At 37.4% G+C, this 27193-nt stretch overlaps 1 protein-coding gene across 2 annotated transcripts in view; it reads right to left on the minus strand.

Moving 5' to 3' along the window:
• Positions 1-27193, minus strand: part of TBC1D19 (TBC1 domain family member 19) — a 165566-nt gene that overhangs the window by 92846 nt on the left and 45527 nt on the right. For both annotated transcript variants that reach the window (XM_049886400.1, XM_049886401.1), the window contains 5 exons: positions 14638-14712; positions 13370-13433; positions 12223-12269; positions 5947-6057; positions 2433-2505 (listed from right to left, as the gene is read on the minus strand). In XM_049886400.1, the coding sequence (XP_049742357.1) occupies positions 2433-2505; positions 5947-6057; positions 12223-12269; positions 13370-13433; positions 14638-14712 (370 nt within the window). The remainder of the gene's footprint in view (positions 1-2432; positions 2506-5946; positions 6058-12222; positions 12270-13369; positions 13434-14637; positions 14713-27193) is intronic.

Genomic DNA, 27193 nt, shown 5'->3' on the forward strand with positions numbered 1-27193 from the left:
AGAGTCAATGGTATGAAAGGAAGAAGTTCAAGATTCACTGAAGGCGTTGGCAAAAAACAATGATCCAGGAACTGACAGGATACCAATTGAGACATTTCAATAAATGGGTGCAACACTGGAAGCACTCACTCGTCTATACCAAGAAATTTGGAAGACAGCTACTTGGCCAACTGACTGGAAGAGATCCCTTAGTTATCTAGTGCTGTTATAACAGAAATACCACAAGTGGATGGCTTTAACAAACAGAAATTTATTCTCTCACAGTCTAGGAGACTAGAAGTCTGAATTCAGGGTGCCAGCTCCAGGGGAAGGCTTTCTCTCTCTGTCGGCTCTGGGGAAAGGTCCTTGTCATCAATCATCCCCTGGTCTAGGACTTCTCAGTGCAGGGACCCTGGGTCCAAAGGACATGCTATGCTTCCAGTGCTTCTCGCTTGGTGGTATGAGGTCCCCTGTCTCTCTGCTGGCTTCTATCTTTTACATCTCAAAAGAGATTGACTTAAGACACAACCTATTCTTGTAGATTAATTTCTGCCTCATTAACATAACTGCCTCTAATCCTGCCTCAGTAACATCGTAGAGGTAGGATTAACAACACACAGGAAAATCACATCAGATGACAAAATGACAGGCAATCACACAATACTGGGAATCATAGCCTAGCCAAGTTGGCACATATTTTAGGGGGTCACAATTCAGTCCATGACAAGATACATATACGTGACCATTCCAAAGAAAGGTGATCCAACAGAATGTGCAAATTATCGAACAATATCACTAACATCACATGCAAGAAAATTCTGCTGAAGATAATTCAAAAAATAATTGCTCAGTACATTGACAGGGAACTGTCAGAAATTCAAGTTGGATTCAGAAGAGAATGTCAGATGTCAGATGGATTTTGACTGAAAGCAGAGAATACCAGAAAGATGTTTACCTGTGTTTTATTGACTACGCCATTGGCGCTGGACTGTGCAGATCATAACAAGTTATGGGTAACATTGCAAAGAATGAGAATTCCAGAACACTTGATTGTACTCATGAGGAACCTGTACTTAGACCAAGAGGCAGTCGTTCAAACAGAACAAGCAGATGCTGTTTATTGATCTGGTTGTATTTTAATATACCAGTTGCTTTTGAGTTGATTCCAGCTCATGGAGACCCAATGTGTGTCACAGTAGAAGTAGGCTTCAGAGTTTTCAATAACCGATTTTTTGAAAGTACATCACCAGGCCTTTCTTCCAAGGTGCCTCTGGGTGAACTCAAAACACCAACCTTTTGGTTAGCAGCCAAGTGCATTAACTGTTTGCACCCACAGGTGTGTTCAATTTGTTAAATTTCATTGAGCTGTCCTCTTATGACACATATACTTTTCTATTTGTATTATAGGAGTCCCTGGGTGGCACAAATACTTAAGTACTCGACTCCTAGCCAAAAGGTTGGCAGTTTGAACCCACATAGCGATGCCTCCAATGACAGGCCTGGGGATCTACTTCTGAAATGCCACAGCCTTAAAAACCCTATGGAGCAGTTCTACTCTGTACACATGGGGTTGCCATGAGTTGAAACTGACTCAATGTCAACTAACAATAATATATGCATTACACATCAATGAAGTTTTTAAAAATGGTAACAACACATTTCTTAAAGTTCCGAGAGGTTAAAATGGGAAAATACACATGTAACATATATGTGATCAATAACTTGATACTGTTAACTATTGATACCATCAATTATTGATACTTTCAACTATTATTTATAATGTTATTAATATATTGCCAACTCCCTTATTTTATAGAGGAGGAAAAAGACCCAGAAATGTAAAGTTATTTGTCCAAGTCACATAATCAATTGCAGAAGAAAGACTAGAACATTCCCCTGGCCCCTTTTCTATGCCTCCCAAACTCTACAATATAGGCTTCCCATACTCTAAATCAGTTTTTACTTCTTTTTTTATCATAGCTATATACCAACCTTGTCTCTCTTACTTACGCAAAAAAGAAAAAAAGTCAGGGATATTATCTGGACACTTAAGGTTTAAAAGATACTAATTTTAAAACCTACATTTACTTGAGGTTGATGCTAGCATTCACTTAACTTAGTGATATGAAAAATAATAACACTAGTGATGGCTGTAGAGGGAAATATGAGTCTTGCCAATGAAGATTTTGCCAACAAAATGATTTCTGTATGTCTAATCACTTTTGAAAGTTATTTTAAAGACCTTCAAATAAAAATACTTATAAAATCCAGCTGAACTCTGATAATTACAACACAGAAGATTCTATTCCATGATTGATAATAACCCAAGGAGAGGCAAAAAGGATATTTAGTTTTCAAATATTAGAAACAATACTAGATTCATTTGGAAATGGCAAGACAAACCTCAAACCCACTTTCTTCATAATTATACGCCATATGAGAGAAATACTAACCAGGAGGCACTTGTGTAGAATCATCTATACCCAGCTGTCCTGTATTTAAGCTGAGTTCTACAAAGAATTCTTTCTGAAAAATAACATACACAGAATTAACATATACCACAGGCTTTTCTATACATTGTAAATCACCTTCGACTAAATATCAGCTTAAGTAAAAATTACGATGTAAAAGAAATCTTTGCTCCATTCAAATATCTAAACAAGAAAAAGACATTTTAAACATCTAAACAGTAATGCAATCGTCCTCAGGTAAGGAGAGGAGCGATTATGATTTTTTTACTACAGGTATACTGTGTAACACTTATTGTTTTCATGTGAAATAAACATGAATAGAAAAGATGTAAGCTTTTATGAAAAACTAATATATATAGTACAAAAGGAAACTTAAAAACACAGCATTTCTCCAAGTGCAGAGCCTTTAGTGATATCTTTCTTTCCCCTACTTTCCCCTACTTAAGGAATGTTTTTACTTTGATGCCTTCTAACCAGTGTGAATACTGTCATTATTTTAAAAATTAGTTTTTAAGTAGTTCTTTATTGTGGAAGATGTACCTTATCGGTAAGGTAAGGATTAACAGTCCTTTTGAGTAAAGAACTTTAACATTCAATCCTCTCCTGAAACACACACACACACACGTGCCCACACATACACACACAGTATATGTACCCATTGCTGTCGAGTCGATTCCAACTCATAGTGACCCAACAGGACACAGCAGAACTGCCCCCATAGGGCTTCCAAGGCCATAAATCTTTACAGAAGCAGGCTGCCACATCTGTCCCCTGAGAAGCGGCTAGTGGGTTCGAACCTCCAACCTTTCAGTTAGCAGCCAAGTGCTTAACCGCTGTGCCACCAGGGCTCCTACAGTGTATGTAGCGCTTATCGATTTTATCTCCTAAAATCACTGTCTAAAATTATCAATATAATTCTGTATTTGTGCTTTCTATGGTACTATATTTCATTCAGCTCTTAATACTAAACACTGCAAATATCCAAGACAACTCAATTTTTAAGTAAAATTGGGCTAGCCAGTACTCTGCTAAAATAAGGATAGATTAGATTTATTCTCCAGACTTCCTCTACTTATCTAGTAACGTCTACAAAAAGTAATCATGGTGTCTGGTATTTTTAAAATGTATAAAAGGCTCACATTATTCATATTACTTTTATTCCCAAAGTAATTAAATATTTCTATTAATATTTGCCTCAGTGTTTTGTTACTATTCTAATTGCTAAAACCCTACTTCCTTCTCTTTAAAAAAATGGAATTAGTTTTTAATCCTTCCCAATTGTCTGTTATTACTGAAGTCAGTGATTTATTAATGTCCCTCATGAGACAGTTACCCAGTCTTGCATGTTATATTTTTGTATTCATTTTAAATAGCCACCATTATATTTTGGTCTTTTAACTAAAGTTGAGTTTTTATCTTTATAAAAAGCACTGCATCCTATGTTACCAATTTTTAATGACTAAAGAGATCATTTTTTCTCCCCCAATAAGCTTGATCTTCATACTACAGAAAGGACTTAGGTCCAATAAACGTGCTAAGACATGTTGAGGAACATAAGCACAACTCTGATCATCCATTTCCCACTTCATTGTTCTGGACTTTTTTTCATTCGAAGTCAGCAGACCTGGGCCTTAATCTTAGATTTCCTTCAAAAGTCACCCAAGGCATCGTGCCTTCTGGGTAGTCTTAATAGTCCAGATTGATATAAGCAACTCTCTAGACTCACATATCATCTTATGTATCATAACCACATCATACTGAAATTTTCTTTTTACTGTCCATATTCCCACCAGCCTGAAGCTCTTGGAAAATAAGGACTTTCCCTGATAAACATTTGCACCCCTAGTGGGGGCAGGTTATCCAATAAGTAAGGTAAGCTTACCTTGCTTGCCTTGCTCACCAGATCGTCTGTAGTGAACAACTGGTGGGAAATTGTTCACTACAGATTAGTAAGTAAGCACAAGCAAGCCCATGCTTACCTTGCTTATTAGATAAACTGCCCCTGACTCCCAGTGTTTAGCATAGTGCCTGACATACAGCAGAGGGACTCAATAAATATTGAACCCCACTACTGAGCTCTAATCCCAATCTGCAGCCTCCATGTAGCTGAATTAGTAAACAGGAATTAGTCAACAGCTTTTTAATGAATTTTAGTTTCAAGACATTTCCCTTTAACATGGACTAATCTACACAACATTATGAACTTGGTTTAATGGCCACCCATTATAGGTTCACAGAACTCACTGAACCTTACCAAGTTCAATACTCTTATCGACAGACCAGGGTCAAAGATAGACCATGCGTTCTGGAGTCAGAATCACTCAACAACCAGGCCACATAATGCAGGCAACGCAGGCACGACTATCCAATGACAGCAGGAAGAGAAGAACTAATCATACTCTTTGCAGGTATAGCCAGGATTTCTTGAAAATCATTCACAGGCTTTTGGTTCTCTCGTAGTTAAGAATGCATCCACATTAGCTCAAGGTCCCCCTCAGACAGTCAGACAGGTGGTGTGATTAGTCCCACTCACGTACACACTGAACCTTTTCCTACATTATCCTTTCCCTACTTCTTTACTTTACCTAGCAAACTTCTTAGCATTCTTCCAGACCTAGGTCAAATGGCAGGACCTCTGAGAAGACTTCCTCACCACTTTCAGGAAAAGAGTCTGCCACTTCCTCTTCTGTACAGCCGTAGCACTTTGTACAAACCTCTACTAATAAGACTTCAAACACTTTTTAAAAATAACTGTTTAAAAGTTAATTTTATCAAAGTTGTAGTAGCTATATACTGCTTACTATGTTCCAAGTACCATTCTACACACTTTGTGTATCTTAATTTGATTTGATTAACACTTATATGTGGTATTACCATCATCCCTATTTTACAGATGAAGAAACTAAGGCACAAGGAAGACAAATAATTTGCCAAGGTCACATAGCCAGTAAACGGCCCTGGTGGCAGACTGGTTAAGCATTTGCCTGCTAACCAAAAGGCTGGCAGTTTGAATCCATCAGCCGCTCCTTGGAAGCCCTATGGGGCAGTTCTACTCTGTCCTGTAGGGTTCTCATGAGTCAGAATCAGCTCCACAACAATGGCTTCAGAGTCTGATCACCTGACCATCATGCTATTGTACCTCTACAAGCAGCAAACAGTTTAAGTCAAATCAGCTAAAAGACTCATAACAACAACAAAATAGCAATTTCCTATCTGATAATCTCCTCCCCAACACACACACACACAATCACAACTGGCCCGCTGCCCAGCGACAAACTACTTTCAGCTTTTTCTTCTGGTATCTATCTTCATATTTCCAAGTAACTAGTGTATAGTGCAATTTCTTAATTCACCAGTTTCAGATACTATCTATTGACTTCATATACTAAATGAGGATTTTAGCTCATGTTTATTCTCTTTCTCTTCCTCTACCATCCCAATATAATTATGTACTCATTCTTGGTATGTTAATTTAAGTTTAAATGTCTCTACTTACCAATTCAGGGATGTCTTTTACTTTCAGAGGAACTTGGATTAAACCCAAATGAGTCCTGAAACTAAGAGAATCACCATTTTCATAATTTGGGTTGCGAAGATTAATTAATACCTTTAAAAACAAATCCAACAAAATTGGTTAGTTTCCTTGTACTGTGTTTACACTTACAAAATTGGCAGCGATGCTCTTGGTATATCGCCACACAGTGAAAAACTATTCGGGGTTATGTATATTCTTTAACTACTTTCTAAAATAGCATAAAGTTATATTAAAAAGTTAACATACAATACTGTAAACATGCTTTTAATTACAATGGTTTTAATATTCCCAACTGATGATCTACCATATAAATCTCTAAAAGGGTAAGAATTAAGTTAGAAATAAGAACCTTTTGATAGTAAGAAAAAAAAACAAAGTTGCTCAATTATATTTTACCAGGGAAGGTTATAGAAAAATAAAATATTGGTTGTAATATTTACCAGGCAAAATTTTAAAACCTTTTAAAAAAAAAAAAGCAAGACTTTAGAAAGATGGTGGAGTTACATTGCAGAGTATCTCTCTGAATGTAACTGATGAGAAATAAAAGGAATTTTAGAAGCAAAGCTAACAAGTAAGACCATTTATATAATTTTCAAAAAATAAGCAAATAAAGAAGTGTTAAGTATTTGCATATCCTTTAGCCTAGAAATCTCACTTCTATAATTGGTTCTATGGAATATGGTTATAAGGAAATAATTAAAGATGTTTGCAAAGATAGTACAGAAAGAATGTTAATGAAGTACTGTTTACCATGGAAAATATGAAACAACAAATATTCCAGCAGAGGGAATTATTTAAATAAATTTATGGCTAATTCATATAATACAGTATAATATGCCTCCATTCATATAGGCAATATAGGTAGTGACATAAAAATTCCACAATATATTATTAAATTAAAATATATACATAAGGATGCCCTTTATCACCGCTCTTATTCAACATCGTACTTGAAGTCCTAGCCAGGGCAATTAGGCTAGACAAAGAAATAAAGGGTATCCGGATTGGCAAGGAGGAAGTAAAGTTATCACTATTTGCAGATGACATGATCTTATACACAGAAAACCCTAAGGAATCCTCCAGAAAACTACTGAAACTAATAGAAAAGTTTGGCAGAGTCTCAGGTTATAAAATAAACATACAAAAATCACTTGGATTCCTCTACATCAACAAAAAGAACACCGAAGAGGAAATAACCAACTCGATACCATTCATAGTAGCCCCCAAGAAGATAAAATACTTAGGAATAAATCTTACCAAGGATGTAAAAGACCTATACAAAGAAAACTACAAAGCTCTACTACAAGAAATTCAAAAGGACATACTTAAGTGGAAAAACATACCTTGCTCATGGATAGGAAGACTTAACATAGTAAAAATGTCTATTCTACCAAAAGCCATCTATACATACAACGCACTTCCAATCCAAATTCCAATGTCATATTTTAAGGGGATAGAGAAACAAATCACTAATTTCATATGGAAGGGAAAGAAGCCCCGGATAAGCAAAGCATTACTGAAAAACAAGAAGAAAGTGGGAGGCCTCACTCTACCTGATTTCAGAACCTATTATACAGCCACAGTAGTCAAAACAGCCTGGTACTGGTACAACAACAGGCACGTAGACCAATGGAACAGAATTGAGAACCCAGATATAAATCCATCCATGTATGAGCAGCTGATATTTGACAAAGGACCAGTGTCAGTTAATTGGGGAAAAGACAGTCTTTTTAACAAATGGTGCTGGCATAACAGGATATCCATTTGCAAAAAAATGAAACAAGACCCATACCTCACACCATGCACAAAAACTAACTCCAAGTGGATCAAAGACCTAAACATAAAGACTAAAAAGATAAAGATCATGGAAGAAAAAATAGGGACAACCCTAGGAGCCCTAATACAAGGCATAAACAGAATACAAAACATTACCAAAAATGATGAAGAGAAACCAGATAACTGGGAGCTCCTAAAAATCAAGCACCTATGCTCATCTAAAGACTTCACCAAAAGAGTAAAAAGACCACCTACAGACTGGGAAAGAATTTTCAGCTATGACATCTCAGACCAGCGCCTGATCTCTAAAATCTACATGATTCTGTCAAAACTCAACCACAAAAAGACAAACAACCCAGTCAAGAAGTGGGCAAAGGATATGAACACACATTTCACTAAAGAAGATATTCAGGCAGCCAACAGATACATGAGAAAATGCTCCCGATCATTAGCCATTAGAGAAATGCAAATTAAAACTACGATGAGATTCCATCTCACACCAACTAGGCTGGCATTAATCCAAAAAACACAAAATAATAAATGTTGGAGAGGCTGCGGAGAGATTGGAACTCTTATACACTGCTGGTGGGAATGTAAAATGGTACAACCACTTTGGAAATCTATCTAGCGTTATCTTAAACAGTTAGAAATAGAACTACCATACAACCCAGAAATCCCACTCCTCGGAATATACCCTAGAGATACAAGAGCCTTCACACAAACAGATATATGCACACCCATGTTTATTGCAGCTCTGTTTACAATAGCAAAAAGCTGGAAGCAACCAAGGTGTCCGTCAACAGATGAATGGGTAAATAAATTGTGGTATATTCATACAATGGAATACTACGCATCGATAAAGAACAGTGACGAATCTGTGAAACATTTCATAACATGGAGGAACCTGGAAGGCATTATTATGCTGAGCGAAATGAGTCAGAGGCAAAAGGACAAATATTGTATAAGACCACTATTATAAGATCTTGAGAAATAGTAAAAACTGAGAAGAACACATACTTTTGTGGTTACGAAGAGGGGAGGGAGGGAGGGAGGGAGAGGGATTTTTATTGATTAATCAGTAGATAAGAACTGCTTTGGGTGAAGGGAAAGACAACACTCAATACATGGAAGGTCAGCTCAATTGGACTGGACCAAAAGCAAAGAAGTTTCCGGGATAAAATGAAAGCTTCAAAGGTCAGCGGAGCAGGGGCGGGGGTCTGGGGAACATGGCTTGAGGGGACTTCTAAGTCAATCGGCAAAATAATTCTATTATGAAAACATTCTGCATCCCACTTTGAAATGTGGCGTCTGGGGTCTTAAATGCTAACAAGTGGCCATCTAAGATGCATCAATTGGTCTCAACCCACCTGGAGCAAGGGAAAATGAAGAACACCAAGGTCACACGACAACTAAGAGCCCAAGAGACAGAAAGGGCCACATGAACCAGAGACCTACATCATCCTGAGACCAGAAGAACTAGTTGGTGCCTGACCACAATCGATGACTGCCCTGTCAGGGAGCACAACAGAGAACTCCTGAGGGAGCAGGAGATCAGTGGGATGCAGACCGCAAATTCTCATAAAAAGACCATACTTAATGGTCTGACTGCGACTAGAGGAATCCCGGCGGCAATGATCCCCAGACCTTCTGTTGGCACAGGACAGGACCCATCCCCAAAGACAACTCATCAGACATGAAAGGGACTGGTCAGCGGGGGGGGGAGAGAGATGCTGATGAAGAGTGAGCTAATTAAATTAGGTGGACACTTGAAAGTGTGTTGGCAACTCTTGTCTGGAGGGGGGATGGGAAGATAGAGAGAGAGGGAAGCTGGCAAAATTGTCACGAAACGAGAGACTGAAAGGGCTGACTCGATAGGGGGAGAGCAAGTGGGAGAAGGGAGTAAGATGTATGTAAACTTACGTGTGACAGACTGATTGGATTTGTAAATGTTCACTTGAAGCTTAATAAAAGTTAATTAAAAAAAATATATGTATATATATATAGTAACTACAGTGGTTATCGTTACGTGATAGCATTGTGGGTAAATTTTATCTCAAATTTTCTCCTTATGTATATTTTCTTATTTTTCTAATAGCTAACATGCATTTTTCTTGAAAAACAGTAATAATCATTTAAAAGATATCATTAAACTGAAACTCTTGAGGGACAAAGGAAACCATCAAGAATTCAGTAAAGTAAATGATAATGACAAAAACGCACTATCATATATGAGGACCACATTAATGAACTGATGATAACTAATGGCTGATAAAATAAAATGTGCTATAATGCCAAATGATTTTCCTAAAATTACATACACTATACTGAAACTAAAAGCATCGAAGATATTTTCTTTTTTAAAGACTTAGCAGAAAATCAACAGTGTTAAATACAGACTAACACAGAACAGGACAATTTTAGCCTAATTACACAAGTAATAGCCTAATTACATGGGAAATTCACAAATAAAAAAAAGGAGAAGAAACTGACTATATACACAACATGAAAGAGAAATATTAGCCATATAGAAACTATAACCAAGGAAATAATTATAGAAAATGTTCCTGATTTAAAGGAGAATCTCCGTGTGAATAATAAAAGAATCCATTCTGTAACTGTCCTCAAAAAGACAGATGTTACCAGCTATTAAGGAGAAAACATAGTTAAAGATGACCATATAAGAATTACATGAAACTTCTATCCTGAAATACCAGAAAAGAGAAGAGCTTGGGAGAAATCTTTAATAAGCTAAGGGAAATAAAGCCGTATCATAAAGGGAGTTTCTGACCAAACTAACTTCTCATTGATGTTATGATGAGACTAACTACAATCTCAAAAGGTCTGAAATAATTTCTAGCAAAGTTCATGCTGGCAAAACTGGTATCAGAGACAATAGGTTCAGAAAAGAGACAAAAGTAAAATTTGAAAGATTCGTTCATTTATTTACTCATTCATGCAACAAGTATTTATTGAACAACTAACTACGCACCAAGCACTGTTCTACCTGTTGGGATAGAGTAGTCAAGGACAGCGTTAAGTTACAGCTGGTTTCTGGTAGCTGTATGCTTATATCCATGGATACCTGGAAGTCTGGTAGTGAACAGTGACTCCTGGCCAAGATAAGAGTGAAATGTGCTAGCTAATCATTTATAATGTGGCGTTTAAAGTTCCAAACTCTCCTGGTGGCACTCCACACCAGGCTGCTTACACTGTTTATTGAGATGTGTAAATTGATGGCTTGCACCTGATGTAATCAGTGGGGTATAAAAGATCCTTCAGAAATCTTGTGCCTTGGCTCCTATGACCAAGTATCTCAAATGCATCTTTGTTGTTCACAACCTCAAGATAGAGTGCTTCCTGTGCAACTGAGAAAGGGCCGTGAATGCTACACTTGGAAGCTCAGATCTTTTTGTGTTTGCATGTGCTTTCTGTTTCTTGCTGAAAGCAAGCCTTATGTGGGTTGTTGTTAGTTGCCATTGAGTCCATTCTGACTCATGGCAACTCCATGTGGCTATACCTGTGAAATCTTGTGAGTCTTTTCGATTATCTGACCTTGTATAATTATTGCAGGAGGGAACAAAAGACCTCTTGCCCCTGTAGCGCATCTATTCTAATAGAGAAGATAGGAAATAAGCAAAATAAATAAAATGCTATGGAGAAAAACAAAGCAGGAAAAGGGTATAGAAGCTCCAAGTTGGGGCGGGGGCGGGGGAGGGGCTTCCTGAGAAGCTGACATTTAAGAAAAGAAAAAGGAGTAAGGGGACGTGACATGTAGGCACGTAAATAGGTAAGGCACTGCAGGCAGAGAAAACAAAAAGCAAAGACCTTCATATGGGAGGAACCCAAGAGAAGCAAGAAGGCTAACGTGGCTGGTGTAAAACAAATCAGGTGGAAAGTAATAGGAGATGACGTAAGAGAGGTAATGGGGTACCAGATCAAACAGGGTGTTTTAGGCCACTGTCATAACTTTGGAGCCCTGGTGGCACAGTGGTTAAGTGATACGGCTGCTAACCAAAAGTTCAGCAGTTCAAATCCACCAGCCACTCCTTGGAAACCCTTTGGGACAGTTCTACTCTGTCCTCTAGGGTTGCTGTGGGTTGCAATCAACTCGACAGCAATGGGTTTTGGTCATAACTTTGGCTTTTTGTTAGAATAAGATGGGAAGTCACTGGATACCAGAAAAGTGGCTTATTCTGAACATCTATATGTGCCAGGCAGCAGGCTACATGATTTACAGTCACTGTTTTTCAATTAAAATCTCCCTAATTGATTTACTTGCTTCTTATCGTTCCACATTCCAATGTTATTTTTCCAAAAGCAATTTCCAAACACAAATCTGATCATGTCATTCCACTGCTTAAAATCTTCAGTGACACTGCCTTGAGATAGTCTAATATCATCATTTCTTTCACATTATTCCCTTATTAATATACATACATATATTTATCCAGTAGCACCTACCTCAAGAAAATCCTTAGGCGCATAAACAGGTCGGAAAAGGCTTAAATCTAAAATTAATAAGATACATTAAAACAAAATTTCAGTTAACATGTTATATGTAGGCTTACTAATAATAAACGTTATGGATTCTGTGCAGAGAAATTCAAACATTTGCTGAGTCTCGATTATTTGTCATACATTGTATTAAGTGTTGGGGACACAAAAATGAAAACAGCCCCTCCCCTTGATATCCTAGATGACATAATTCTAGAAGAAATTAGGAGCTGCATCAATAAATTTGCAATAGGTTATAACTGAATTAACAAAACAATGTCAAACGTAATGTAAAGATTCCGTATGACAATTCTCAAAGTACTTAGAATATAAACAATGCGTTCTTAATGGATTCCTCTAGTTGTATCGAACTATCTTGTCTTTTGATCTCCTATAACACACTGTTTCCTCTACTGTGGCACCTATATCCCATCCCATCCCATCCCCTATTGTGGCGCTTATATACCATCCCATCCCATCCCATCCCACCCAATCCCTCTACCTACCTACCTACCTATATCTGTCTATACCTCTCTCTCTCTCTAACTATCTATCTAATCATCTATCTATCATCTATCTGGAAGAGGTGTGGCTAGGAGTTATGTAAATGTCTACAGAATTACAGAAATCTATTTATCACAGTAAGTAAAATACAGTTGCCATCATTGTACAATTGTAAAGTTGACTAGATTTTAAACGTTAAAAGGAACCAAATAAATTCTTTAAAACATTCTAGAATTCTTGAAACTTATGTTTCACTAACCTATCTTTAACATTTCCATGTAATTAAAGTCTAAAAAAATTACCTTAATTACAAGTCTCAGAAATCCAATGCATAAACTTAATTTTCTTTTATAAAAAATGCTTTTAAATGCTGATTTAAAAAAGGATAAATGATGAAAATACTCTCAAAATACTGGCAAACACAGACCAAAGTCAGAAATTTTTAAACTGTAGAGTAGAAGTTTAAGCAAAGAATAGAGAGGATAGTAAATTAGTGGAGGGGGGAGTTGCTATCCTTCCAAAGAATTGTTAATTTTGTTATTTTGGATTCATAATTTAGAAGGCAATTCTTCTCCCACTACTAGGTTTTAAAAAAATGTTCTTTATATACCTGGTTCATCAGTTCCCATTTCATTCCACTTATTGAGAAGTTCTTTCTGTTCTCCAACTGGCCTCTACAAAAAGTAATTTTAAAATTGGTTTCATTTTATGAAGTGTAGCAATGCAGCTGAAAAATAAGAATGAATAACTTTTCTAAAAGTTTAAATAAACTACCACAACGTAAGGAAAAATAATTTCATTACATGTGGTGAACTTTTTGGGGGATTACACTGAAATTATTATTATTTAACTATTACATTATATGTCATCTCAATGGCTCAGTTAGTATATGGAGCTAATGAGTCCAAGAAAAGAAGATAAATGATCTGTCCTGGCCAGTAAATTTCACAAAGAACAGCTGCTCCTCAGCCACACACTACATCTCTTATCCCATCCAGCAATCTCAGAAATGCATCACAAGGGGGACTGGCCAAGAGAGTGTGATTGTGAGTCAGTAGCATCATCTTCCTATATGAAAGACAGTATATTATACAATACTACACATTGAGACAGTTTTTCATATAAATTTATGTTTTTACACCATTCTTCTGGTGACTTTGGTAACTTGTCCTGGGATATTGTCCAAAGTACATCCACTATATTCTGACCTACAGCAGGGAATACACAGCAGGTGGGAAGAATGAAGTGAAGGGAAACTTGCCTCTCCTACCTTTGAGCAGCTATAATGAATCCAGAACATCCCTCAAGTAGCCTCTCTATCCCTTCCACCTCTCCCCTCTCAAAGCCCAGAGTGACAGTATTAGATCTGAATAGAATTCCAGCTCTGCAGGGAGGGGACAAATCATTCCTTTTGTTCCCTATTTTAATATCTAAAAAATGGTACCATATTGGCTATTAAAATATCATAGTATATCTGAACTCCATCTCTGATTCTACTCCATCTCCATCCACGGAATATGCTATAGTGCTAAATTAGCCAAAAAGTAAAGATGCTAATGGTAATCAATATCTTTAAAGTGTACTCATAAACTTTACAGCCAAATACCTGAATAATCAGCACTGAAGAGTCTTACTTTATTTCTATCTATGCTCAAGAAATATAGGTTTATTACAAAAGCATTACACCAAACACAATAGAAATCTATGCAGAATGCACTCACATTATATCATTGGTCTTACAGATTTTTGTTTCAAAACAAACTGACATGCTAATAAAAAAAAAAGATAAATCTGCCTAACTTAGAGTAACAACTTCATGATACTTTCTAGCACTTGTTTTACAATACAATGCTAAAAACGGAGAAATTCTAAAAGTACCTTTCGTGCCAGTGGGATACTGAGTTCAGTGCACATGCTATTTAAACTCTTCAAAATTCTTTTTTCCCAACTTCCCTGAAACATAAGGAAAAATTCATAATTGTATCTGGTTAACAATACCAAAACTGATAAAAAAAAAAAAATATTAAAGATATTATGAGTTACATAGAAATAGTGAAGATGTTTGAGACTGGTTATCTTCATTTATACATTCATTCAACAAATATTGATTACTACCTACTATTTGCCACGTGTTATTCTTAGTGCTATGAATTAAGCAGTAAATAACAGAAAGTCTTAGTCCTCATAAAACTGACATTCTCGTTGAAAATGGGAATGAAGATAGATAAAAAATAAATCAACAGGTCATTCGTATGTTAACAAATAAAAAAAAAAAAAAACATACTATAAGGAAATAAGGAGCCCTGATCGTGCAGTGGTTAAGCGCTTGGCTGCTAATTGAAAGGTCAGTGGTTGGAAACCACCAGCCGCTCCACGGGAGAAAGGTGTGGCAATCTCCTCTGTAAAGATTACAGCCTTGGAAACCCTATGCGGCAGTTCTACTCCATCCTAGAGGGTCACAATGAATCGGAATGGCAATGGGTTTATAAGGAAAACAGGAAATGATAAAAAAGTAAATTAAGAATTTTATAATTTTTTGATATTTAAAAAAAAACAAACCCAATGCCATTGAGTCAATTCTGACTCATTGCAACTCTTGGGAATCTCATAATGACCTACTAAAAAAATAAAATTCTAGAAAAATTAGTACAGTTTTTACACATTTCACTCCTAAATACTTCCGTATGCATGTTCTAAGAATAAAGACCTTCTCCTAAAGAACCATAATACCATTATCACTCATGAGAAAATTAATATTTCATAATATCATTAATATATAGTCCATATTCAAATTTCTCTCCCTTAATTTATCTTATTTCTTTTTTTTAATCCAGAATCAACTCAAAGTTCATACATTACATTGCATTTGTTATGTCTCCTTCAGTGTAGTTTAATCTAGAGCGTCTCTGTCCTTTTCTTTTTCATGATATTGACTTTTTTGAGCAATCTGGGCCAGTTATCTTTTAGAATATGTCACAATCTGGATTTGTCTTATTGTTTTTTCACAATATCAATTAGCTCCTTCTCCAAGCTCCATATTTCTTGCAAACTAGAAATTATAATTTTAATAGTCATAGACTTGATTATCCATATATATCATATTCCATTGTACTGCTGTCTTGTCTGTCAAGCTAAAATGAATACACACACATAAAATATATATATATACACACACATATACATGTCTTTTTGCTAAAAGATGCCTACAGACTACTTCTGGCTTACTCGAACCAAAATAAAATAATACCAACACTCCAAAATTTAGGCCTAATGGGAAGAAAAGGAAAGAATTACATATAACATCACTCATATACTTATAATCAGTCAATGAACGTGTAGTAATAACAGCTCCCTCATGTGATTATTATAAAGATTAAAGATATTAACGCATGCAAAGTGCTTCAAACAGTGGCCACTACATAATATTCATTCAATAATTTATAGCTCTTATTAAAGCTTCATGTGGAAACACTGGTGGTGTAGTGCTCTCAAGAGCTACGGCTGCTAACCAAAAGGTTGGCAGTTTGAATCTACCAGGTGCTCCTTGGAAACCCTATGGGGCAGCTCTACTCTGTCCTATAGGGTAGCTATGAGTTGAAATTGACTCGACGGCAATAGGTTCGGTTTTTGGTTTTTGGTTTTTTTTTTTTTTTTGATTATAGCTTTATAGCCATAATAATAGTTTCTTTCTTAACAACATATTTAAATACATTGTTTTCCTTAAATGAAATATAGCCTCCAGGTCTACTCTCACCCCCAGCATCCTTATCTCTACTTTTTCTGGATAAATCTTATTCACCTTTCAGATCTCAGCTGAAATATCACTTTCTCTTATAAATTTTCTCTCACTTGCTCCCCAATCCCTGATTGTGCCAGTCTCCCATAGCACTCTGTCCTTCACCTATCATAGTACATACCACACTTTGTCTAACACATAATAAATGTTCAATAATGGAACAGATTTGGTTTTTTTTTTTTTTTTTTGGTACAACATCCTAAGCAATGGATGAACAGAAAACACTTCATCTGTAAAAGACATATTAAGTGTGTTATGGATTAAATTGTGTCTCCCCCAAAATATGTGTTAAAATCCTAATACCTGTGCCTATAAATATGACCCTATTTGGAAACTGGGGTTTCTTTTGTTAGGTTAATGAGGTCATACCAGATTAGCTGGGTACTAAACCCAATCAGTTTTGAGAATTAAAAAGAGCAGAATTTAAAAAAAAAAAAAGCAGAATAGACAGAGACACAGGGAGAAGACAGACACCAAGGAACACCAAAGATTGCTGGCAGTCGCCAGAAACTACGAGAGAGGCCACAGAAGGAATTGACATGGTCGAGATGCCGATTTGGATTTTTAGCCTCTAGAACCTAGTTTTTAGAACTGCGAGAAAATTAATTTTTTGTGTTTGAAAGCCACTTATTTGTGGTATTTCTGTTACTGCAGCACTAGCAACTAAGACAAGATGGTGGAATGTATAAGGTTTAAAAAAAAAATTTAGTTTACTGAATATACAGAAAGAGATTTTCAAGAATAAAATAATAATCAATTGCATTAAATATACCCAAACTAACTCCTGGTTTATTTACTGTCTTGTTTTCAATTTTCTCCTTTCACTGTAAATAGTTGTCTTATATCCAAGACTTAAAATACATTTGGGTACCTTGTTCATGATCAATCATTAATTATAATAAAACAACCTACTCCCGACCCATTTTACCTGGATAAATTTTATTCACTTTTCAGGTCTCAGCTTAAATATCACTTCCTCTAATAAGCCTTCTCTCACCTGAGATTGTAGGATGAGCAAGTGAGAAAAGGCTGGCTTAAAAACAACATCAAAACCCTAATTAAATCATTACTATAAAAAGAAAATTTATATAAATATTAAAAATTCAGCCCCTAAATTCTTATTTCTCCTAGAATAAAAAGAACCAATTAGCTAACTATTGAATTATAGTTCCAAATGTTCTCATTTTCAACTACTCAGGAAAATTGCTCCTGAACTGATCAAAAGACAAGAGTTCTCTGAAATAAAAGCCAAATTAAAGTCACAATAGGCATCAGTGTATGGCTCCTAGTGTATATTGTACATATTTTCAAGACTGCAATACACAATATTAATACAGCATGAAACCTACTAAAAACTCAAACATGAACGTCATTCAAAATAGAAACTTCAAGATGACTTTTGGAATGACACCTTGACAAGATATTCTTAAACATGTTAACTTATCCTTTAAAAATTATTTTTGCGAAAACATCTCATTCAAGTGTTTTCTATGATACACTCTGTAAATGATTAATCATAGCTCTCCTAAAGGATATACCCCACTCTACAAAGAATTTCAATGTACAGCTTTAAAGAGAAAATGGTTTTTAAAAGTTACACACAAAAGAAATTAGATGTCAGAAGAAAATATCTGAATGAAAAGGGTTTAGGAAACAGAGTTGTGTGATTTCCATGTATTTACAAGGCTAGTTTATTAATCCTATTAGATGTGTACCATTATCCTCATTTTACAACTAAGGAAACGTTTTTTAAAAGGGCACACATGAGAGCAGAATGAGCTAGACTATTCAGACCTGAGGCAATGATGACCAATTCTTTATTTGACTATAATTTTTTCTATACCAATACTAAAGCAAGAGATAGAAATTTAGAAATATCCAAAGGACAAAACTAAAAAATGAGAGGAGGGAAAGAGGAAAAGAATATCCAATTCAGAAAAACGGGGATTTTTATGGCCAGAACAGAAATTAAGTGTAACATCTGAGTTTTAAAATAATAAAAAGACAAATATTCAAAAATATTTATTGGACACCTATAAAGCACATGCCACTAAAGATGAATAAAACATCATTCCTGCCTTTAAGAAACACTTCATTTTTGTGGTAGGGTGGGGAGACTAAGGCAGATGTTGTTGTTGTTAGGCACTGTCGAGTCAGTTCCAACTTATCGCAACCCTATGTACAACAGAAACAAAACACTGCCCAGTCCTGCGCCATCCTCACAATCAATGTTATGCTTGAGCCCATTGCTGCAGCTCCTGTGTCAATCCATCTCATTGAGGGTCTTCCTCTCTTTCGTTGATCCTCTACCAAGCATGATGTCCTTCTCCAGGGACTGATCCCTCCTAATAACATGTCCAAAGTATGTGAGACAAAGTCTTGCCATCCTTGCCTCTAAGGAACATTCTGGCTGTACTTCTTCCAAGACAGATGTTCGTTCTTTCGGCAGTTCATGGTATATTCAATATTCTTCACCAACACCATAATTTAAAGGCTTAAATTCTTCTTCAATCTTCCTTATTCATTGTCCAGCTTTCACATGCATATGAGGCAACTGAAAACACCACACCTGGGGTCAGGTGCACCTTAGTCCTTAGCATGACATCTTTGCTTTTCAACACTTTAAAGAGGTCATTTGCAGCAGATTTCCCAGTGTAATACGTCAACTGCTGCTTCCATGGGTGTTGATTGTGGATCCAAGTAAAATGAAATCCTTGACAACTCCAATCTTTTCTCCGTTTGTCATGATGTCACTTACTGGTCGAGTTGTGAAGATTTTTGTTTCCTTTATGTTGAGGTATAACCCATACTGAAGGCTGTGGTCTTTGGTCTTCATCAGTAAGTGCTTCAAGTCCTCTTCACTTTCAGCCAGCAAGATTATGTCATCTGCATATTACAGGTTATTAATGAGTTTTCCTCCAATTCTGAGGCTGAGTTCTTCCTCATACAGTCCAACTTCTGGGATTATTTGCTCGGCATACAGGTTGAGTAAGTATGGTGAAAGGATACAACCCTAACGCACACCTTTCCTGACTTCAAACCTCGAAGTACGCCCTTGTTATGTTAGAACAACTGCCTCTTGGTCTATGTATAGCCTCCTCATTAGCATAATTAAGTGTTCTGGAATTCCCATTCTTCGCAATGTTATCCATTATTTGTTATGATCCACACAGTCGAATGCTTTGCATAGTCTATGAAACACAGGTAAACATCCTCCTGGTATTCTCTGCTTTCAGCCATGACCCATCTGACATCAGCAATGACATCCCTCACTCCACGTCCTCTCCTGAATCAGGCTTGAATTTCTGGTAATTCCTTATTGATGTACTGCTGCAAAATTTTATTGCATGAGATATTATTGATACTGTTCAATAATTTCCAAATTCTGTTGGATCACCTTTCTTTAGCATAGGCATAAATAAGGATCTCTTCCAGTCATTTGGCCAGGTAGCTGCCTTCCAAATTTCTTGGCATAGACAAGTAAGTACCTCCAGTGCTGCATGCGTTTGCTGAAACATCTCAATTAGCATTCCGTCAATTCCTGAAACCTTCTTTTTCACCAATGTCTTCAGTGCAGCTTGGACCTCTTCCTTCAGTACCATCGGTTCTTGAACATATGCTACCTCCTGAAATGATTTAACAAAGACAGATACACAAATAATATGGGACAGGTTGCACATGTCCATAAGTGGTATATCAGTCCATTATGTCATAAACCACAGAAAGAACATGAAAGAATAAGCAAAGAAACAGGAGATATATAAATAGGCTAGATAACAAATCTTCTAGTTGTCACTGGAACACATAACACTTTATGGAAAATCCTAAGAATAATGTAAGAAAACTGATCCCAGTGGTTGGTCATGTCCTTCCAACTCCTGTTCCATGAGCTATGATACAATGAGCAGGCAGGGCTCTTCTGAGGTAACTCTTAAAAGAACCTCAGTCAGATGGTCAAAGAAGTCATTTCCATAGCATTTTCTGACAATGGGGGGAATCCCAAGATGAAGAAGCACATGGCTGCTTTCAAGCTGGTCATCCTTTAGGTTGCCTCAAGTGGCTGTGGAAGCTAAAACCAACATGGAATCCCTTATGCCATGTGGGAAGAACATGGCTACTACCTAGTTTCACAGGGCAAAAGTTTAAGTAACCTAACTTTGAGAAATAATAATTAGCCTCTTTCTGTAGATTCACGTATCATCAACAGTTCCTGCTCTTTAACTTCTGCATTCCAGACAGGCAGAAGCGTGGTCATCTGCCTTCACTAGGTAGGCACAGACTATCCCATCTCAAAAAAAAAAAAAAAAAATTTGTCTTCTTAAGCAAACTAACATTTCAAAGAAAGGATTTTGAAGAACATTTTAATGAACCTCTGAAAAATTGGCTAAAGCTGCCTGGACTTCTTGGACTCTTTTTGCTCCCCTCTGACTATATTAGCCCCAATGCTATCACACATTTCATTGGAACACATGGTTTAGGCTGTGTGTTCCCTGATCCACAAATCATTGATTGAATAATAAATCTCTAGTATTGTTTTTGTTTCCATTCTCAGAAATTATTTTACAAGTATACATTGTTTAGTGCCCACAATACATTGTGTGAAACAGGATGTTATGTGATTTGGACACTGTGTGAACACCATATTATACACAGGAGAGAGGCATCCAGGATGGTCACCAGGCAGGCTCAGGACTCGTGTTGTCGCCACTGCACCAAGGGGCTGCTTGAAAACTTTGGCTCTGCTGCTGTAGGTCCTGCATGGCCATCTTTTGGTTTCCAAGAGCTGTGCCTGGCCCCCACTGTGGCTGATACGTGCAGTCCAGCCAGCCACCTTTGGGTGTGCCACCAGTTCCCTTCCCTTCCTTCCTCCTTACCTGCCTTCCCTGCTCCCCATGATAGGGTTTAAACTCTTCAGCCCTGCCCACCCCTCCTCCACCTCCACCTCCTCTCTCAGCTGCCTTTCCAGCTCCTCCTCCCACCACCACCATAGCCCAGACTGTTCAACTGCTGCCACCACAGAAGGAACCATGGTGTCAGGCCCAGGTGTGACATGCAGGGCGCCCTGGCCAAGTTGGGTATCCCCCTCGGCAGCTCCGGCAGCATCTGCGTGGTTCCTGCCTGAGGCAAGCACAGTGGGACAGGCAGCCAAGAATGAGCACCAGGACCCCTTCCCCACACAACTCCAGGGCAGGATCTGGAAAGCAAGTGAGACACAGATAGGATCTACAGTACTTAGCAAGGTACATCTGCTCCGTTCCAATCTCTGATCAGTATTTATGAACCCCATTATGACCTTACGGGACCAAGGATGTGCCTGCGGTTGGAGGCCGTCTGAACGGATGTTATGCGGCGCATACCTGTACACTCAAGAACTCTAATCTTGAGCGGCATTCATTCATTGTTTTGTCACTGACTCACTGACTACCTTATATTGAATGCCTTCTATGTGCCAAGCACAAAACTAGGACCAGTGAATACAAGTTACAATGACTATTTAATAAATGAAAGAAACTTTTCAACAAGCAGAAAGATTTAACCTAAATGGTTTATTTGGTAAAATCATGAGCTACCTGTTTCCAGAAGTACTTGAGCAAAAGAAGATGACCACTTGCCTGAAGGTTGGACTAGATAAACTTGAAAGTCCACTCTAGTTCCAATTTTATAGATGCTTCATTTTTCTCAGTTCTATTTGTGGAAGTGAATAAATAAACCCTAAGTCTCAAAAATAAATGCTCAAAAAAAAAAAAAATCTTGACTATTCCTGTTATTGTTTTAATACAAATTGCAATGTTCACTTGGCACCAAAAAAAAGAAGTGGGACTTGCAAATAAATTATTGAAAAGTAATAGTGCAATAATACAAAACAAAAAGAAAGTTTCTAGTCCCCCCAAAAATTTCAAAGTAAATAAAATGCTTTAAAATGTTAGTTAAAAGGACAATGAATGGTCTTTTACATTTAAAAATGTTTAAGTAGGAAGACATTTACCTTTACCAAAACCCATATCCTCTCTAAATGAAATTATTGTTGCCTCCAAATAAGTTTCCACAATAATTGGAATCTATTGTATTAACTCACAGGATTTTAAGAGTTTTATAAATAAGGTAATTTCTAAGCCAGAAGAGACAAAAGATTTATAAAAGAATTGCAATTGTATTAAAATCTTTTAGACAGGTATCTGTGATCACCTTGCTACTTTTTTTAATAATGAAAGTAAATAAGTCTTTTAAAACCATATAATAACTATACAGCATGTAAAAAGACCCATAAAATTAACAAATTATTTTCTTTACACTGACAAAAATCAAAACAAAATAACTATAACCCAGCTAGCCAACAGAAAAACATTTTAGTAATTCTTTTCTGATTTTAAAAGTAACACTTTTTTATTGTAGACAATTTAAAAAACAGAAAAATATATAAAGAATAAAATAATAAACACCCATAAATTCCACTAACCAAAAAAAAAACTAATATTTTGTTCCCTTTTTTCTTTTTTCTACACATGTATATGTATGTAAATTGAGACATATGTGTGTATACAGATACACACACATATACATTTCATTAAAGTGGAATTACACTGTTTTGTATTTTGCTTTTCAGTTTAAGATTATATTGCATGCATTTTCCTATTTCATTATATTTCTTTAAAAGTGACATTGTTGATGGATGTATAATACTGTCTTTTGGACGTACCATGTTTAATCTTGGAGCCCTGGCGGTGCAGTGGTTAAGCATTCGGCTGCTAACCAAAAAGTCAGCAGTTCTACTCCATCCTATAAAGTCACTATGAGCTGGAATCAACTTGATGGCAATGGGTTTGGCTTTTTTGTTCGTTCGTTTAATTTTGGCAAGCCCTATTGTTGACCATTTACAGTCTTTGAAATTTTTTACTATTACTATGAATATAAGTTTCTGTTTCTCTGATTCTTTCCTTAAGGTTCTAGGAGTAGAATTTACTAGGCAAAACAGCATGAATATTTTCTAGGGAGGAATCTTCTCCATCGTTTATTCAATTCGCTCATCATTTAAAAAAAAAAAAAATTCTATCGAGCATGTACCCATGGGCCAGGCACTGTGCCAGATGTTGGGGGCACCATGGTCCTGCTTCACAGAGACTACAGAATCTAGGTGAAGATACAATCTAACTCTTGCAGTAGGGAGTACAAGCTGCCTCCTGTGTGAAGGACAGGAACCACAGGAAGAGTACAATTTGAGATCTGGGGGTCAGAAAAGGCTTCCTAAAGAAACTATCACCTAACATGACACTAAAGGATACCAGAAGTTAGCCAGAAATAGATGGCATTAGGAGGAGGCAGTTTTAGGTACAAGCCAACAACATGAGCAAAGATTCTCCTTCTGGAACAACCTGAGGAGGTCAACTATGATTATAGAGAGAATGCATATGCATGTGGTGGCAGGGGCTGGGCAGTGTGAGGAGGCAAGAGATGAGACTGGAGAGGTAAAGGAGGGCGAGATCATATACAGCCTTGTAAGCCACGGTAAGGAATTTGAGCTTTATTCAGAAAGTCTTGGAAGAGTTTTAAGAAATGGAATGACAGAAGGCAGAGAGACCACTTAGGCAGGGGGCAAGAAATCAAGAAATATAAACCTAACAAATTTCCATTTTTGCTAAGGTTACTGGATTGATGGAGAACAGGGTAATGTCAACAATACCTTGATTTTGCCTGGGCATTTCTGGACTAGATAACGAAAAAGGATAAATATCATCAGGTTAAAATTGAAGATTCTGGAGCCAGGCTCTTTGAACCTGTCCAGATTCAAATCTCAGCTCTATCGCTTATTTAGTTCTGTGAAATCAACCTATCTAAGATCCTAAGAGTAACTCGCCTTATACGGTTATCTTAAGTATTAAATTAGTTAATACATGTAAAGCACTAGAATGGTGCCTGGCATGAAATTACAGCTCTATGTGCTGCTCACCAATATTATGTCTCAAGAAAACTTCTGTACTTAAATTTATCAGACCGTATATCAACTTCTTCAAACACTACGTTCTCTGAAAGGTGTAGCAAAAGTAGTTTCCAATGTATTTTACATGAAAATAAGGTTTCATGGTCAAGTAAGTTTGAGCAACATTTGATTAAATAAAATGAAAGTTTTCTTTGCTGCAGAAAGTCTCTAAGCCTTTAACATGCTAAAATAAATTGTGAGCAACAAAGAAACATTGGATTAAAACCCAAAGTATAAAATAAATACCCATGAACACGATATAAATAAATGATTGAATAAATAAATGGGCGCATCTCACCCTTGCAGAATTCCAAATTATTTACATAGATACTCCTTCCTCAAGGAGGTGGAGCATAACTTCCCACTTCTTAAGTATGGGCTACACATAGTGACTTGCTTTCAAAGAGTACAGTATGGAACAAGAGAAAAAAGAGCAAATTCACAGTGGAGGAACCCAGAGTGTAGAAACACTACCTTGTGTTTCTACACAGGTGATCAAGGTCAACAGCAACAGTGATAAATCATGTTGGTAGTGCCGTGTTTTTTCCAACTAGCTTGCCCACGTAAATAACGCGCACACACATACGACACGTGGAAATGTCAAAATTGTGCAAAAAAGTTCTGGCACAGTACGCCCACACATACATTGTGCATGTCTCGTGACACTGCAGGAAGTGAATTTCGCCCTCATTCGATAGTTCGAAAATGTTACTTTTGATCAAATTTGTATGAAAAGGTAAAACCCATGGTCAAGAAGTCATAGATTTTGGCAGCACCCTAGTAATCAGAAAATAAACAACTGAAACTTTGCGTTTGCTCTGGGGCAGTTTGTGGCTGGGCCTGAGAGAGGTAGGGGTCCTTATAGCCAATCTGCACCCAGGTGGATAGCGCCGTAAACGGACTGAGGGTCTGGAAAAAGGCTGCGCTCAACCGCCATGGCCCGAGCACTGGCTGGTCCCACGATGGGCTAGTGCCTGAGCCTGGCCCGTGGTGCCAGCCCCACGTGAAGCCTGGTGGCAGGACAGTGCAGGTGAGGGTATGAACTGCCCTGGCCTCATGGTGCCCTGGAGGCCAGTCATACCTGTCTCATTCGAGTGAGGGACCTGCGAGCCCTCTGCACCTGCGGCTGCCACGCCCACAACGCGGTGGCCGAGCAGACGCAAGAGTCAAACGGCCCAAGCACCGTGGCCAGCCAACCAGACAGTGGGGCGGAATGCACCGGACTGCATGCAGCATGCTGGCCTCCCCCGCCTGAGTGGCCGGTTGGCCTGGGGTGCGCACACCCATGCAATTCCTCGGCTGGGGCCAGTCGTCCTAGCATGGACTAATTCCTGGGTCGAAAAAGTGATTTCTTCCTGCATTGGAGAAAGGGGTTTACAGAGCAAGGAAGGAATCCTGCTGGGAGAGGGGCTGCTTTAGTAATTTGAGGATAAGCTGGTGAGGGTCTGCTGCTGGGAACCAAACCTCCGTGTCTACAGGTACCCCAATGGACAGAAAAAAAAAATTGAAATTCAACTCAGCAGCATGTAAAAAAAATTGGTATAGCACATTTATGAAAATAACAGTGGGGGGGTTTCACAGTTCACAAAACAATGTATAACATGTTATTTGCATAAAAATACGGTATATACTCTTGATATGATACGATGAAAATGGTATTTTACCTTAGTGGTCTTCTTCCAAAAACCCATAACCTCAGTCTAATCATAGGAAAAACATCAAATTCCAATAGAGGGGCAATCTACAAAACATCTGACCAGTTAGTCCTCAAAACTTGCAAGGTCATCGAAAACAAGAAAAGTCTGAAAAACTGTCATATCCAAGAGGACATAATGACTAAATGTAATGTGGTGTCCGGGATGGGGCCCTAGAACAGAAAATGGACATTAGGTGAAAACTAAGGAAATCTGAATCAAGTATGGACTTTAGTAGATAACAATAAATGAGCTGATTTATTAACTGTAACAAACGTACTACAGTAACGTAAAAGGTTAACAGCTGAGTAAACTGGGTGTGGGGTACATGGGAACTCTATGCTATCAATTTTTCTGTAAATCTAAAACTCTTCTGAAAAATAAAATCTATTAAAAATAATAAAACGAATTGTGAATCACAAATAGGAATTCCCAAACTGATTTGACCATGGAACTGTTTTTGTGGAACAACTCCCAAGGCTAGTATTCAGCAGAAAACACTCTGGGAAATGCTGAGGCAGCTTCTTACACTCCCTCACCAACCCAGAAGATGAAGTACCAGTCTAGCTTGCCACAAACTGCGAGAACTGACTTAAATTCCAACTCTGAAGACACAATCAAGAGCTAAGTGAAGTAAAAAAAAAAAAAAAAAAAACTTTTATAGACTAAAAAGGAGTCAAATTTTTTCAGGGTGCAGTTCTAAAGCATTGCCTTCCCACATGTTCATTGAATAAAAAAGAGGAAGGAAACACTAACTGGATTTAATTTTTTTTTTTTTTCTACTGCAGAGAACAAAGAACAACCTGATAAGCCACCTGTTCCCAGCTCCTTCCCAGGACTGCTTCAGAACTTCCTAGCTGCCTTCCTCACAGCACACAGCACGTTCTACCTTGTGTTACGGCTCCTTATGTCGAGGTCTTATCTCAACTACTAAACTATGAAGTTACCCAAAGGCAGAATCTGCATCTA

The sequence above is a fragment of the Elephas maximus genome, chromosome 5 (assembly GCF_024166365.1).
Source record: "Elephas maximus indicus isolate mEleMax1 chromosome 5, mEleMax1 primary haplotype, whole genome shotgun sequence".
In the NCBI taxonomy this organism is placed as follows: Eukaryota; Metazoa; Chordata; class Mammalia; order Proboscidea; family Elephantidae; genus Elephas; species Elephas maximus.